The 17,833-nt window shown below is 37.0% G+C and overlaps 1 protein-coding gene across 2 annotated transcripts in view; it reads right to left on the bottom strand.

The window, feature by feature from the left end:
* Positions 1-17,833, bottom strand: part of LOC129769120 (ecdysone-induced protein 78C) — a 101,766-nt gene that overhangs the window by 27,781 nt on the left and 56,152 nt on the right. For both annotated transcript variants that reach the window (XM_055771166.1, XM_055771165.1), the window contains one exon: positions 11,064-11,333. In XM_055771166.1, coding sequence (XP_055627141.1) covers positions 11,064-11,333 — 270 coding nt within the window. The remainder of the gene's footprint in view (positions 1-11,063; positions 11,334-17,833) is intronic.

The raw sequence follows: 17,833 nt of genomic DNA, 5'->3' as shown, positions 1-17,833 counted from the left end.
ATATTTGATAATTTATATCTCAAAAACTATGAGTCGTAACGAAGTAGTGTCTTTGAAAGAGTTATAGAGTATTGATGTTAAAATGTGAAAAAAAATATACGCCGAGAAAAAAAATAAGCACTCTTTTTTTATTTACAAAAAAAAACTTTAATTTGCAATATCTAAAATATGTATTTTTATTATTTTTAATTTTTTTTCATTTAAAATAGAAGTCATTTAGAAAATTAAAAAAAATTAGTGCAAGATGGTGAAACTATTTTTGTCGAACTTTTATGAATTTTCGAACTTTTGTATGTTAACAATCATTTTTAGCTACAAATTATGAATCCTGATGTGATTTAAAATTTAAAAAAACAAGAAGTGGGTTATATCTATGATATAACCGCAAGGAAGACGTAGGACTACCGTTGGCTGGGTAATAATTTATTTGAAATTGCATCTGAATCAATGTTTAATGCATGAATGAATGAATATTTTGAAATATTGCTGAAAGTTTTTCTGGTTAGTGAGTATGGAATTGTTATTAACATAAAATTCAACTCTTTCGAGCTTGTTGATGGTCCCTAAACGAACCGATGGAATTCGAGTGGCATTGTAAAGCAACTGAAGATGTTACATGATACATGATTCACTTTCGTTTTCGTGAGAATAACACGAGATTATTCATGATCACTCCATGCGCAGAATAGAAACTGAGGGCGCCATTTAACGGTGAAAACGAAATAAAGTCTTATAACCTTGCATAAAACTCATTTCGTTTTTATCGTGATGTGATGTGTGTGGCAATTTTTCATATGCTATTGGATTGCATCACAAGAACACCAAGTCGAATGCGTAAATGGGTGCGAATATTCCTTCGCTCGGACGCATTCACACGCAAACAATTTTTCATGACTGCTCCATGCGAAAGCAGAACAGAAACTGATGCTATTGGATTGCATCACGGGAACACCAGGCCGAATGCGTGAATGGGTGCGAATATTCGCTCGGACGCATTCACACGCAAAAAAATTTTCATGACTGTTCCATGCGAAAGCAGAACAGAAACTGATGCGAGTAAAAGTATTCACGCCTTGCGTGTGTCCGCTATGGTTTCCCAAACACTAATGCAAGCGAGCAAAAGAAATCACAGCTTGCATGTATTCGCTATGATGGTTTCTCCAGGTGCCTAGATTTTGCGTCCGTTTTCGGGAACTTTGAACTTACACCCCGGTACAGAAATGAAAGACGTAGTCCTATGTCAAAAATCTCATTATCAATCTCCTTCCACATGCAGCCATTCTCGAGATATTTGATAAAACATTTCTAATTTATTCTCTTTTTTAATTTTATTTTTTTTTAAATTTATACATGTATTTTTAATTTTTTTTTTATTTTGACGTGGGACTATGTCTAACCGGAATATAGGGGGGGGGGCTTCAAAAAAATCGGCTTCAAAAAATAAATGCAAACTGCGAATACTTTTGTACTCGCTTGCCTTTGTGCAGACTAGAATATGTTTCCATAACACGGTCTTCTAAACTTAGGAACCTGGGAAAATCGTGCATACACTAGAGCCGAATGAACTTTCAAGTTTCATGCAAATTCACGGTTCGAGAAGCACGTACACTTGAGAGATGCAAACTTCAGAGGGAAATGTAGAATAAAATAATCGTTTGATAATTCTTCCGTTCACTTATTTTGTCCTAGGCATCATACCAAACATAAAAGGACTGTCATTAAGTTTACTTGTAACGAAGAACATAATCTATCACAATTCATGAATTGACCATACATGGCATTTGTTCAATCTTTTTACCCACAAAAAAAATATATTGAATTCGGAAATTGTTTCATTCAATCAAGAATTTAATCAATACAAACAAATTATTGCTAAGCTAAGGTATTCCCACAGCAACTTTGGGATTATATCATAATGTGATTTAAAACATATTTTAGATATTTCAAATATATAAATATAATATTGTTATTTGTCGATTTAATTTGGAATTAAACAACACAAGCTTGGGTGCTGTAGAACAACGTTCCTTAAATAATATCATAAAAACAATGAACAATGAGAAGTTTTGAACATTCATAATACCGGGGACGAATTCAAAAAAATGTAAATATTCCCGAAATGTGGTGTTTAATCTATACCCAATTATTTTGAAACCAGTACTGGTGCCAAGGTCACAAATCGTTATGAGATGTTTTGTTGAAAAATTTCCTCAAAAGGTTTTTTTTTATTAGGCTCATTTAACAGGCCGAATTTAGCGTGTACAATTTTTTCTCATGTTGTATATTACATAGTAGCCATTTTTGGCGTAAAAGTATTCATAACTTATCGATACACATTTTTATCTATTACACAGTAGCCATCTAGGCGTAAGAGTATTCCTATTCTAACGATAGTCGCCTTTTTCGGCGTAAGAATACTCCTATTGTTTGAATGTTCACAGTTGGGCTATAAACGCAGCGGAACTGTCGATATGCGGCTTCCATTGTTGTGTTATAATAGCATCAATTACCGATGCAGCAGTCCGTAATGTGAGCGGTAAGGGACTGGGATTACCGACACATGATAATTGTTACGAGGACGTAGTAGCTAGAATAACACACAAAGATGGTCAGTTGAGGGCAACGAGTGATGAGCTCATGATTGTTCGCTTAGTAGCGGACACGCAACCAATTAGGCTACGAAGACCCTAAAAAGGTTAGTTTGGAAAATATTAGCGGAAAATTTCAAAATATACGTTTTGGGTCAAATTGATCAACCTATTCTTTTATTTAGTGTAATATACACGAAAATGTATACAAATTTACTGAATTAATATAAATGTTAATTCAAAGGTTTGAGGGTACCAAATCTGATTTAATGCACCTAAAAATGTTGTCGTACCTTTCTCATATCTCGATCTAAAGTTTGAGCTGCAGGTCATCCGGACACCGTCCAGGTTATTTTAATGTGGCCCAAAAAACCCTCGAAATGATCACAAACGAGCTAGTTCTGACAAACCATGAAGTTCGATATGTCGCATAATGGGATTTGCTCTGGTGAAAAAATTGTCACTTCCCTCGAAAACCCGATCCGGAACATATCCGGGTTACGTCTGAGACTATTTACTGTGTCTTCCCGGAAAAAGCTCAGTAGCAAGAGACCCCTCGAACTGGGCCTCAGGGTCGGCTTACTACTGGGTAATTGGAGGGGCTTCGCGATCAAATAAAAAGACAATACTCTCACCTTCTTTATAAACAACTTATGTTTTATTTGCTGACGATTCTGGCTTGCCTTGGTTGTTCTACGGTGGAGAGAGAGAGGCGGATGGCGGACACGACTGTGGTTGATTGTACTGCTGCGCCAGTGTCCACGGCAGGTTGACACGTGGACAGTTGATCGTTGCTTGGCGTCTTCCCTCCTTGACGGCAATCGACAGGCCCAGGACGATACCGGAGTGGCACTGCCGAGAGGGGGCTCTCCTTAACGTTTATGGTCAACCTGACCAGAGGGTGCTCGCTGGTCCTTTTCGGTTAGGCGTAGTGGTGGTCCACTAGGCCGAATGGTGTGCCGGTCAACCGGGAGTTCGCCGAGGAAACTATGTCCAAACTCTTCGACCGAACTCTTGGACGAACGTCCGTCACACACCACGCCTGAATCCCAAAAAAACCCGTTTTCCATGGCGGATCCTTCCTCGAGCCTTCTCATCGTAATTTTTCGTGGTACAGCGTCCATTTTGTGCCTCGTGTCGCTGACTCTCTCTCGCAATCCTAGCTGTGTCCTGCCATATCGACACGCCACCATTTTCGCCCGGTTTTACAAACAAATTACATACACATTGCAATTACTTCCCTACTTAACAAAATATATTCCCTACTAAAAAAAATTTACAAAAAGGTGACAATACTTTTAAAACAACAACAATTTATTAGAAAAAAATTAACAATATTGTAACCAACGGTTACACGTCAATGAGGTCATATAGACTAGAAATCATTACAAATAAGTTAATCTTGAGAAACCATATAGTTTGATACTCCAAATGAAGAGTTATGTGTTGTTTTGTGTTCAGGAATCTATGGCCCTTATCTTGTTCCTAACATATCTCCGGGATTGTGTAACATTTACCCGAAAGACAGTTATTCGAACGACTGCTACCCGAAAGACATTCACCCGAACGAATATTCACCCGAATGCGAAATTTACCAGAATGCAACGTATACCCGAATGTAACATTTACTCGAATTCAACATTTATTCGAAAGCAACATTTACCCGAAAGTAACATTTACCCAAATGTACTATTTACTGCTGTAATTGTTTAGGAGGTATTTTTATATTTAATCCTGATAAGCGTTATTAATATGATCACATTCATACATTACCTGGTATTAAAAATCTCGTATATTTCGTAGGTAGAACGAAAACAAGAGAGAGCGGCGTTGTATTTTATATTGTCCAAAGTTATGAAAAAGGTATATTGTTGCACTTTTATATTAACTAAATTATCAATTTTGTATGAAAGATTGGCTTTCACGTAGCCCATACACGTCAAATTCAAGCCGTAGTAATAAATTTCATAATATGAAATATTACAATCTGTTAAAAAGACAACAAAAAGAATGATAATGCGTTGGAATCTGTAATTATTGAATTAAGAAATTTACGTTTGTCAAATTCAAAATATTCAGACCGAAAAAAATGAGCACGAAAGAACATCTCAGGTTTGAAATGAAAACATTGTATAAAATATTAAATTTTTGGTATCGTCATCCGGGGGCAACATCATCACCATCACCGCCGCTTCCGACGGCGGCTTTGGGCTGCCTCGCTTCCTTATCCTCGTCAGATGGGGACATGTTAACCTCAGAATAAATTTCATTACGACAAAATAACTTCATAATAATAATTGCTCTGCAGTGGCGTTAATACGTAATTGCCCTTTTTTTCTTACCAATTCTTTCCACATTTTCAAGGCATTCATATTTTATTATTTTTATGTTGCAATTACCTGCCTAATTTTCGAAATTTTCCATAGCCCGTTTTCATTCCTAAATTATTTCTTAACCTTAAAGGGCAATACGGAAAGAAAAGAAGACGGCAAGTTAATTGTGCCCACATAAATTTCTAAAAATGACACAGCGGAGTCTCCAGCATCATTTCAAATTCTCTCATTACAAATTATCATTTTACTTCGTATTATATAGCTCTCTCATGTTGTTTCGATTTAATGTTATTTATCAACAGGACAATTCGACGAAACTCATAATCTGATTTGCCGGAATTTTTCCTTCTTTATTCTGGTAAAAGTTACATTTGGGTAATTCCGAGAAAAAAGAGTTGTCTTTCCTGGTGTTTTTTGTAAAATTGATTTTTCTCACTTGTTTTAAAAGTGATGGTAACTATCGTATTATTATATCAACTCGTAAAGAAGAGAGTGTGGAATCATATATTTAGCGTCTATTATTATCGTCTTGATTTTATCGTTGTCTCCGCTTCCCGGGTCAAGGTTTATCAGGACAATGCATTGGTTCATGGGTTGTTTTTTTCGGGCTCAAACCAAATGGTAAAGCCCTGAAAGATCCATCTTGACGGATCGAATTTCTAAACGGCATAGGGATTCACTGATTAAATCGATATCAGAGAATCGATGTTTACTGAATCGATGTTTGAAAAATAAATTTCCAATTTATTCAATTATTCTACATAAGTGTTGTCTTTTCTTTAAACATGGAATAAAGATTTCATATTTCTGTAAACATCAAATGTATTTTATTTTGATTCTCACCATGAATGTCACAAACAAATCAAAGCTCAGAAATTTTTTTTTAGGAGCTTGGATAGCTTGTACCGTCATGGAATAGTTTAATTAAATAATTAAATTGAATTACTGAAAATCAATGTTCACTGAAAAACTGATCAAAAAGATCGAAAAAAAAGATTGAAAGCGTTTTTTTTTTTTTGAGTACAGAGAATCGATCCAAAAAATCGAAAATCGGAGAGAAAAGGATCGATCTTCTAAATATCGATCTTTCGGGAAACTTTGAAGAACGCTTCCCCGCTGGCTCAACAACAGCAATTATTCACCACAAACAATGTCATCACTTCGCTGTCAGTTTCTGAGATGTTCGGGGACTCAGTTGGCGAGGATACATAGCTAATCACTTCCAAAATTCAAGGACAAGTCCCTTCGGTGTTCTAGCTTGCCTAAAAAATCGACTGCAGCGGACAGCAAACTCCTGGCTTGCGTGGAATTAGTTCACCTTTGAACGACCCGAGGGGTACAAAAACCCCAACTGTCCCTGTTTTACCGTCATTTACAACTTTCCAATCGATATTTCTAAAGTTGTCTGACGTTGTGGATAGAATATTCACGTTCCGTTTCCACGAGATGGCTCAAAGTGCTGAATCGAGAAGTGTCGACATCTGTCTACCAAATTTTGTTTACAAGTCTTTGAGTTTTGCACAACAAGTTCAATTTTTACTGCATGGAAAATGTCGAGTTTTGTTGCAAATAAGCACTATTTGTGTGAAGTTTTGGTTCTCTGTTTTCATTAGAAAAAAGAAGAAAATGAAGAAACCTGCAGTGCATCGAATATTTGTGAAAGTTTATGGTGACTTCACACCATCGGATAGATTTTGTAAAGAATGGTTTGGACGATTGAAAAAGGTTGATATTAGTATTAAATACAAAAAGTTTCCTGGTTAACCAAAAAAAATCTAAATTATAGACATTAGGGGAACCGCGGGTAATACGGACAGTGGGGGTAATATGGACAGGTGGTTGATTTGTATAGTTACATTTTGAATTTCAGATTTCTGTTGATGAGAACACCTTCTACATCTTATTCTATGATATTTAAGTCACTCTATGGCAATGAATACTGATCAAAAGTGGAAAAGGGAAACAAAAACCGAAAATCATACATGTTTCCGCGTGTGGATGTAATTTTAGCTGCTTCGATATTAAGCATTTTGAGTGGTTTAATATCAAAATTTAATTCGCTAATGGTTATATTGCTGTTTGTGAGTTAACAGAGAAGCGATATAAGGTATGTACGGAAAAGAAAATTCATTTTTGAGTGTAAAATTTAAATTATTAAAATAATTGTACTGGTGGGGTAAAACGGACAGTTGCGGGAGTGAAAAGACTGTTTAATCTATTCCTAAGGAATGCATTGCGTCTATAAATGGAAATAAAATCGCCAAATGTGGAATGTTTAGAAGCTGGCTGGAACCAAAAGCAAAATAGTTGAGGGTCTCTCCGTTTATACTGCTGAAAAGCACGATATCAGTTCTAGGTAGATTAATTCGATTTTTTCATCATTTAACGGACATTCGTGATGAGTTCAGACCTTAGTTGAATGAAATTATGTCTCTCACGATTGATAAACCCCTACGATTCATGTATTACAAATCTGTCCATATTACCCCCACTATATGTCCATATTACCCGCATCGAAAAAATGTTGTACTTTTCGGTCTGTTTTAATTTCAGTAAAAACATTGAAAAACACTTTTTTGTAAAATATTTGGCCAATTAGGTAGAAAACAGTATATTGAATTGTAAAGAAACTGCATCAATGTTTTGGGAAACATGAGTTTCCAAAGATATAATTGAAGTTCTTCCTCACATGTCAGTTTTACCCCCACTTCCCCTACATAATCAAGATTCATGTCAAACAGAAATAGAGCTTGCAGAATTATTGGGAATGACTAGACAAGGTATTTCTAAACGACTCAAAGCCGCAGGATACATCCAAAAGCAGTGAAATTATGTTTCATACGAATTGAAGGCGAGAAATGCGAACGGCGATTATTGTAGCAGCTTATTTTAGTATTTATTCAACGCCAACCACTCGACCACGGGAGCACTGTCAGTTTCATATTCATTACTTCTAGAAAATTCACCAGTTGCTTATTCAGAAAATGTATTAGCCGATGAGATGAAAATGTTATGCCAACATAAACATTATCGAAGAGATCTTTTTAGATGGCGTTAAATATCTGATCGATGATACTTCTTCTTCTTCTTTGTTTTTAAGAGGCTTTAAACTTTGCAGTTCATTCGCCTCTAAGTATCGATGATACTTATGTGAAAGTCGCTTTGGAAAATCTTAGGGAATTTTCAGGAAGGGTGCCAAATCAGAAAACAGGTCACGTTTACATGAAATAAAGTAAACGTTAATAACTATTTTCACTGTGAACGAATTCTTATGATTTGCATACCAATCGAATTCTCTGTTTAATTTTAGTTTAATTTTTTTGTTTAATAAGCTATACATTACAGTTCGCTAATGTCTAAATGGTTTAAATTCATGAAAACTGGATGAATTTCTTTTTCGCATACATTTGTTCTGTCGATTTGTGTGCTAACCCTACCCGTATCTCGAATGCTTATAACTCGAACATTTCCTAATAGATCGGAAAGATGTTTGCACCAATTTATAAGAAATATTTCAACGCGTCTATCACAATTAATAAAATGTCATTTTTCATGAGATGAACAATTGAACAACTATAAAATGTCAAGCGTTATCTAAACGCCGTAACTGCCAAGTTTTGATTGGCCCGAATTACGGGTTCCCCAACACAGACTTCAAAATCGATATATCCGTGGAAATTAGAGGTGGGCAAAACGGTTCACTTCAATGAACAGTTCACTGACCAACCGTTCACTTAGGAGAACTAGTTCTTATGAGCAGTTCACTCACTCTTTTTCACAGTAGAGGGATATGTCAAAGCAAGTATAAAAAAGTGTGGGATGTTATGTAAGACTGTTCTGTTCATTCATAAAATGCTATTTATTAGCAAATAGTTATTCTCCGAATTTTGTGACAAATATCTCAAATCAAATATTGATTTTGAAATTTTGATTTAGTTCGAACCGTGATTTACTTTTCTCAGCACAAACTAGCTTTGTATGCTCTTCTTGCGATGTTTGGCAATAGCTGCTATAGTAAAACTATACCAAAACACGAACGCCTATCTCAAAGTTATGGAGCACAATATGATATGATAGAAAAAATGTTTCATATCAGCGACCCGAATATTCATTTACTGTTTAACAAGACTGTTTGGAACATTTCGTTTTCGACTGTATTTTCTTGTGGAGGTCGATTTACATATCATCTGAAATGTTAACTCAACTCAACTCTCAACTTAAAAATATGAAATTATAATTTTGTTTGATCAATAATCAAACAATTCAAAAATCATCATATCCTGAAATGCTGCGTTTTATTATCAAAATTACAATACAGACATCTTATTTTTGTTGTTTCATGGGGCTATCGTTTGTTTCCCTTCGTTAATTTGAAGACCATTCACCTTGCAACACCATTCATCTATCACTCGTTCGTTTTCTTTCCTCTTATACATCGATCACCCCACACAGTTCGTTCTGAACTGTATGCACAGTTCAGCCAGCGGTCAGTTCGTTCTGAACTGTATATACAGTTCCGCCAGCGGTCATCGTACACAATTCGATCTGAACTGCATACACAGTTCATCGTTCACCGTACACGGTTCGTTCTGAACTGAACTGTATACACAGTTCAGTCAGCGGTCAGTTCGTTCTGAACTGGGTATACAGTTCATATGAACTGTTGCCCAGTAGAAAAGAACGACCGTTCGTTCACTCTTTTTGGTGAATTAGTTCTTTTGAACAGTTCATGAACGGTTTGCCCATCTCGTGCAAGTCGGGGGTATTTTTGTTCCCGCCGAGCTGTGTTTCCCTAACACGGACTTCAAAATTAATGTGCCTGGGGAAATCCGCTTTGCAAGTATTTTTTTTGGTTTTGAGTACTTTTGTACTCGCTTGTCGTTGTGCAGACTGGACTGTGTTTCCCTAAAAGGTACTTTTAAACTGAGAAGCCTGCGAAAATCCTCATTTCAGATACCGTCTGGTAGCGATATCCATATGATTTTCTATCAATTTACCAGGCCTGGCCTACCAGTTTTAAATTGTAAAATTGTAAAGTTGTAAAAAAAACTAAAAAGTTATCAAGTGGATTACATAATATAATTGCGTAGTTCTACGTCAAAAATGCGGTCGTGTCCTAGATAGAACCCCTTACAATTTTTTTAACAATGAAATAAATTACCGTTGCATGCTATAATCGTTTACTATTGTTATTTTCTATACGGATCGCATAAAAATCAGGCAAAATGCACATCGCATGAATGATATCGGCTTTAAGATGTTCGTGAGGATAGGAGGCGATCTGGCGTAGTGGTAACATCTATACCTCTCACGCTGAAGGTCACGAGTTCAATTCTCACTCCTGACATTCTTCCAAAAATGGATGGCAAAAGTGACGAACCAGCCAAAATGTGCTGAAAGTCAGAAAAGATAAATAAAAATATTCGTGAGGCACATTAAAGTTAACATATTCAAAGACGACGATTCAACTACTATCAGAGTTGTTTTTGAATGACTTCTGAAATTTCTCGAGGAGATTCTCTGCATTTTTTCTCTGAACTGGAACAAAATGTGAATGCAACAAATATCGCAAATAACCCTCGCTCGAAAGTTCGAATCACATACAACCCGGAACATGCAGACCACGAAATGCCACAAGCCCAACACCCCCTCATGCGAACATGATTCCTACCCAATCCTCCTCTCTCTCAAACGTATCGAAACCCGAAGCGAAATGTTAAAGGAGAGGCCGTTAATCTGAATCCCAGTCCCGAACGCGCTAATGTTCAAGACGAAAACAGAACGAGGAACTCCTGATCATCTCACGCGGCTCCAGATTAAAACTGAAAGTTTAACTGTACTTGACGAGAGCTGCATGCAATTTTGCTGCGGCGCTGGAATCAACTGCTAAAACGAAGAAATCACAAAGAAAGAATCAAGTTTTGAGTTACTGTTTGTGATCTTGCGCTGATATGCTCGCGAATCGGAGGTAGGGCCGTTCGTCTGTTTGTCGCAAAATTACTTCATATGTAGTTCGGAATTCGCTTCGTGCGTCGGAAGTCTAATTTGCATTGATTCAGATTGCAACCTGATGATCAAAGGCTATGAAGATCGCGGCTATGAGGAAAACAAAATGCTAATAGAGATGTTAGTAGCTACTTACAATCCCTGCTCATCCCGACAGCGAGACACTTCTTGAAGCGACAATACTGACAACGGTTTCTGTTGAGCCGTATCACCAGGCATTTGCCATCGCGCAGGCAGCGGTACTCGATCTGCTTCTGGATGCTGCGCCGAAAGAATCCCTTGCAGCCTTCGCACGATGTCACCCCATAATGATAGCCGGAGGCCTTATCACCGCACACCTTGCAGGCCACGAACGTCTTGGAGGAGGTCGTTGAGCTGGCATCCGCTCCGCCGCCACATTGCTGCTCTGGAACGAGAACAAGAAAAGCATAAAAAAGAGCATATGGAACAGGAATGAGTGACAGACGGGCACAAAAGGTAAAAAAATGGCCAACGATAGGCGGCCGGTAGCCGCATAATTGACACTGATGGTTATTATGGGTGGTACATAATTTGTTAAATTACAAGAAGAAACTTGTTCACGGCACCATTTTGGTGCTATTGAACTTTGGGCAGTTTGGGATGGTGTACTGCATGCTTCATTTGTATAAGGTGTGAATCGTGAAGTAGTCACTTATGTTTGCTGATCTGTGACGCACACATATCTGTTTATTTTTCGGCGTTAAAGCAATTTTCAAATTCATATATTTACATGTCAAAAACCGAGTCCCGACTTGTTTGTTATTTTGTTCCCTCAATGGCACTAACGTTTCTAAAGGAACTTCGCCTTTTAACGTAGTATCATTTGCGTCGTGCTAAATTTCTATGCTAAAAAATATGCCTTAAATGTACTCTGAATGGCGAGCTGATGAATACACGTGACCACAGTGCAAGTCGGAGGAAATTTATTCGACAGAAATCCCCCTGTAGTAACAGAAATCGAGCCTGAACCGTCGGTTTAATATGTGTGACGCTAACCATTCAGTCACGGATGCTACGGTTTGTTTATTCTTAGTTCCTAAAACCCAAGAATACAAATTCCTTTTTTTTTTCAACTAGGAAACTTTGTAGTGACTGCCTGATTTTCTCGGAGCCACATTAAAGCCACAAACTATATGATGGAAAATCCTGTTTGTGAAATAGTTGTTTGATTTGTGTGGACACTTGAAAGCAGCAACTTCAGATTTGTTGTTGTTTTTTAAACAAAGTTGTAAAAACGCCAAATTGGCGAAAAATAAGTGCGCGATTTGTTTGGTGGAAGTGTATTGACACAATGCCAAAATTGCAAAATCTTGTTTTTATGGTTTTAATATTGAAGATTTGCAACGACTTTTAGAATGCTAATTGAGCGAAATAAAATATATTGATTTTTACAATTTGTTTGGTAAACTCGACATTTCTTGCTCTCACAAAAGGAAACTTTCTCTGTCTCATTGATCTCATCGATTTGTTTCTCAAATTTCAAGAAAGGATACTTCGACGAAGCGAGTCATCATTTCGGATGAACAGCGGGTTGTCTATAGAAAGCGATTATGAAGTGGAACAAATCGGTTCGAATCACCCCCAAATTCGATGCATAACAATAATGGAGGCACCTAATATATATTATATTAGTTAATTATTAATATATATATATAATATATATTTTAGCCTTTATTTTTAAATTTCAAACTTCGAGACTCCATACAAATTTGATTATTTATCGAAGAATTACAGCTTGGATACGATGTATATTGTTCAGATCTGATTTTTTCTGATTAGTACATGTTTTGGTCTCAGGAAAAAAATCAAACGGTAAAACGTTCACTCCAAATGAAAACTACAGCAAATAAATATAATATTAGGCCTAAAGCAATTTTATATCAGTTATGCAAATAGAAGCTTTTTAGACAAAAACTTCAAAAACGACAATAATTAGCCACCACTATCGATGTCAGTTATTTGAGGTTGAAAAAAAAAGTAATCCATTATTTTCTCGGTAGCTGGTTTAGTGATCAATATCTCGCGTATCATTTCTCGCGATCATTTCAAGTTTATGCTCGTTGTAAAGGTGACATTTCACACAAAAAAATGTATTGTTGTTTTTTTGAGTTGTGAGTTACAGGATGTTAAAATGGAAGAAACGAAGAGAAAATTCGATACATTTTACACTTTCCTTTTAAAAAGGAGAAAATGCAGGCCAAATCACAGAAATTGTGAATGGTGTTTATGGTGCCAATACTGTAACAGCTAAATACGCGCAAATTTTAATAATTTTATTAATATTTAATTTTTTACTTTTTTATTGCAATACACTTATTTTGAAGCCAGCGATTGACCAGTAACGTCCAGAATTGGCTATCAGAAGAGTAGTTGTGTTCCATCAGATCACACATGTCTATAGTGACTCGTCATGAACTCTGGAAGCCCAATGACGCCGCCGGACTATAAACCGCACCAAACCGTAATTTTTCCGGGATGCAATGGTGACTCATGGAGTACGTGTGGATTGCTGCCTGATCAATAACGCATATTTTGCTCATTGACGAAGCCATTAAGCCAGAAGTGAGCCTCATCGTTGAAGATAATTTTTCGATGAAAATCCGGATCATTTTCAAGATGATGCTCAGCTCAATTCACGAACATACGACGCTTCTGGTGGTCAAGCGGCTTCAGTTCTTGCGTCATTTTGATCTTGTAAGGATGTAGGCCAAAATCTTTTCGCAAAATTCGCCACAACGACGTCTCAGAGATGCCCAATGCTTGAGAACAACGTTCGAGAAACTGATTTGGGTCTTCCTCAATTGATGCGCTAGCGGCAGCAATATTCTCGACACTACGGGCACTTCTTTGTCTCACTGGCACGGAAACATTTTGTACTGTTCCTGTGGATTCAAATTTTTCCACTAGATGCTCCATTGCTGATCGGGCAAGACGATTATGGCGACCATAAATTGGACGTAGCGCTCCTCAAGTTGAGGCCATTGATTCCGGATTTCGGTAGTAAATTTTAATAATCTCGACTCGTTGTTGGATCCTATATCTTTCCATTATGAAATGGCAAACCTTATTGAAGAGAAATATCAAGATAGCGGGATAAAATATGACGTCGTATGCTGTCCCTATTGGTCTACTTTTGTAGCGTCCCTATTAAATACCCGTTATTCTGTATCATTAAAGAGTAATGCGAATGAAGTTGGTTACATACGAATTGCAACCGAAACGACAAAAATAAAGCGTGTTACTGGGTTTAAAAATTGAATACATTACGCCAATTCAAAGATAGAAAACATGGAGTCACGCTGTCGTCAAAAACATCGATGACAAAGCCACATCTTCATAGCTCGAAGGACATGCGCCTCTCTATTTTGCCGTGCATTTGACGGGACCGACTCGACTTTGTAATAATTATGTTCCAATAATTATGAATACACTAACGAACTATTGGCATTACGTGGAGTATTCAACATAATTTTGGCTGCGTCCTGTTGTTTACATGCTAAAGAAATAACCCTATTCATTCTGCGCACGAGTAACGTGAGATAGTAAAGCTCCTCGCTTTATTCTCAATTCGTTCTGGCTCGATTTGATACCCGAGTTGATATGATGACACGACTTCAAATCTCACTTTGTGACAAACTATAGTCAATGAGTTGACTATCTCCATCTCACGTCATTCGCCACGCGGAATGAAGGGGAATGGATTTTCGGACTCGTCGAAAACAAAAGAAGCCTGAATGAAGCATAAACTGCGATGAACTGCTGACCAAAAACGAAAAAAACTTCATCTGATACACTTATTCGTGGTATATATAACTACTATGAAAATAATAAATCCAGCATCCATGATTCATGATGAATTTCTCATTGGTGATAATTCACTAAAGCTAATTCGATGAGACGACTCATTCTTTCTTTGTTTTACTCGTACTCATGAGTAATTGAATGGATTTGCGGCCAGCTGATGTAAACAACGCTCATTTTTAAGTCTAAAATGATTTTTTATTAATTTTGACGTAGGATTACCTACCTACCGGGGTGTTAGTTCGAAGTTTCAAAAGTTTTGAAAGCAACAGTGACAATATTGAATGTTTACAAATGATGCAATCAATTGGTCGATTCGAGACCGGAACAAATGCTAGGCCAAAGATGGCATATTCGGCTAATATTCGGTTTTACCAGGTTTGAGAAGTTTTATGATGAACAGAAATTTATGATTCCATTAAACACAATTTGTTGCTTTTTTGAAGATATTTTGTTTTACTGCGGCCTTCGATCAACATATGATTTTCTAAGTTTGAGATTGTCAGAGTAAATCTTTTCATCGGCAGCTGTCGTGTTTCGATTAGATCTATACTTTTCAGCCGCACCACCAAGCCGTTCGACACCAAGTGTATGTGATGATTCCAATCGGATTCTACAGCTAAAAATATCGAGTTGGTCACATCTTTCTAGCATAACCGCGGTTATTGAACATTCAATTGGCCCAACGGAAACCTTTCTTGATATTCTTCCCTTCTGTGAAAACTATTTTCGCCCTAGTTGTAATGCGATGAAGACGCCCTTGCTTTTCAAATACACTACAACCACTTTTTATAGTCGAGCACATATTTTAACCGTCATTTTATAACATATAATATTTAAAGTTGAACTTCTTGCTATTAGACATTTTTAAAAAAGATTAATTTGGAAAGAAGAATGATAATAGTTTGTGTTTTAATGCGTTTAATGACAACTTCATGAAATTCATTGGCTACTTTCTATAGCCGCACTTACTCCAATAATCGATCCAATTTGCAATGTTATGAATATGTTTTGAATGTAAATAGTTAGTTGGCTTCCCGACACGTTCAATAACCTGGAGAATCCTGTTGGGTACAAATGAAACCAAGTCCTCCAAAATATATTATTCGATGGCCGATTTGGCCGATTTAGGCTCACCAATATTGTTGTGTTGCTTACTATCCGCGTAAGTCGTCTGATAAGATTTTTCCAGGTATTCACCACTGCATTCACATCGGGATTGCAAACTGGTTGTTCCAGTAAATCGATTTTATGGGTATCGTAGTGTAGATCTTCCATATAGTTGGTGTGAATGCAAGATTGATCGATTCAAATGAGGGGATCTTTTCACATTTCTTTAGACAATAGTTTTCTGCTTATAAAAACCCAGTATATTGCTAAACCGAAATGCTTAAAGCTACTGATGGACAAATATGCTAGAAAACTTTGGATGCGTTTTTCTCAGTTGCTGATTTTGGAACATGGGACAACTATGCGTAGAACGGCAGTATAGAATACATGAATACGAAAATAGAGTGATCGAATCATCTAACTAGATTCTCTTTGTCTGCTGTAAGTTCAAAATCGAATGGAGCAATTCTGCGACGATTAAATAGTATTTATTTCAGAAACAGATGCCAATATCATTTCCATACAACATCGCTGCAGTAGCTTCGAACAAAACGTTCCAATGAACAGCATTTACGAGCCGTCTTAAAATGTTGAATTTAGTTCATTCTGATATGACGGTTCTATGTGTTTAACCCGATTATGATTATCATCAAATGTGATATTTACTATTTTGATTCAGACTACAGTATTTTTTGTTCAATCTTAGCTAATCAGCTTGGCTCTTGAGCGCTGCATTAGGTTCATAGAAGTAAACTCTTGTATTACAACCAACAACAAATTTGTTCATCGGGTGGATCCCATGTCCTAATGATGAGCAGAGGGGATTTTTTTCGGGGATTCTCCCGACACAGCAAATTCTTCCAACTTACATTAGTACATGCGTACCATTGAACTTACAAATTCACAGTATGAAGGAATGTTATTTGGTAACGAGCAATCTCGGAGAGATGTACTATAAAACAAAGCAAGTTATGTTTCGTTGAGGAGGCAAAGTTCCTCTTTGAAACGTAGTGCCATTTGAACAGATCTCTGATCATCCATGGCTGAAATGGATGACCATGTTTTCATATGCAAATCATGTATGTACTATTATATTGTGTTGACACATGTCGAGCAACCCGACAATCTTTCGACATATAAAAGACCCTCCACTGGCGGTGAATGTTTATTATCTCTACAGCAGAACAGTGAAGATGAAGTTTTTAATTTTTCTGACATTTTTAAGCGTGATCTTTTTTGTTTCGGATGCAGGTAGGAAAATACAGAAATACAAATATACCTATCTATATATTGAATATGGAATCTGTTCTTGCAGCATCGGGACAATGTGGCAGAAATGAAGTTTACAAAACCTGCGGCACGCCATGTCCTGTAACATGTGCCAACAGAAATGGACCACCCACAGTTTGTCCAGCTCTCTGCGTTGAAGGGTGCTTTTGTGATTCAAACTACGTTCGCAACAACCAAGGAAAGTGTGTTCCTCCAGCAAGATGTTAAAGATCACAACATATAGCTTAACCCGGTTTGTCACAATGAAAATGCTTTGATGAATTTGGGAAAAAAAATGTTTTTTGTGATACTATTCAAAATTATTCAATTTGGATGATTCAACGATTCAATAAAAACTGCTCTTCCATGTTTAGATTCAATTGTTGTGGACTACCGTTATCCCTCATAAAACATCTTTTAAATGGCTCTCATTAGTAACTAGTTTCTGAGGAGTTTAAAAAGAGAGGTTCGTGCGAGAACAGAGAGATTGTTTCCCAATGGTTGCAAAAGTAATGCAATCAGCTGGCATCGTATGCTCACTGCTGATGCATAGAAATATGTAGATTCAGATGATCAAATACCAATTTGCAATTCCTATCGTGGCAGTTGCACACGGCAAGTTCAAACAGATTACGGTTACCTTTGTGGACTGTCTTCGGACAGATCGCGGTATTGCGTGCCAATTGCACTTGATTAAATCAGCGC

Source organism: Toxorhynchites rutilus, chromosome 2 (assembly GCF_029784135.1).
Source record: "Toxorhynchites rutilus septentrionalis strain SRP chromosome 2, ASM2978413v1, whole genome shotgun sequence".
Classification (NCBI taxonomy): Eukaryota; Metazoa; Arthropoda; class Insecta; order Diptera; family Culicidae; genus Toxorhynchites; species Toxorhynchites rutilus.
Note: the sequence above shows the minus strand (reverse complement) of the source record. Positions and strands in the feature narration are given on the sequence as shown.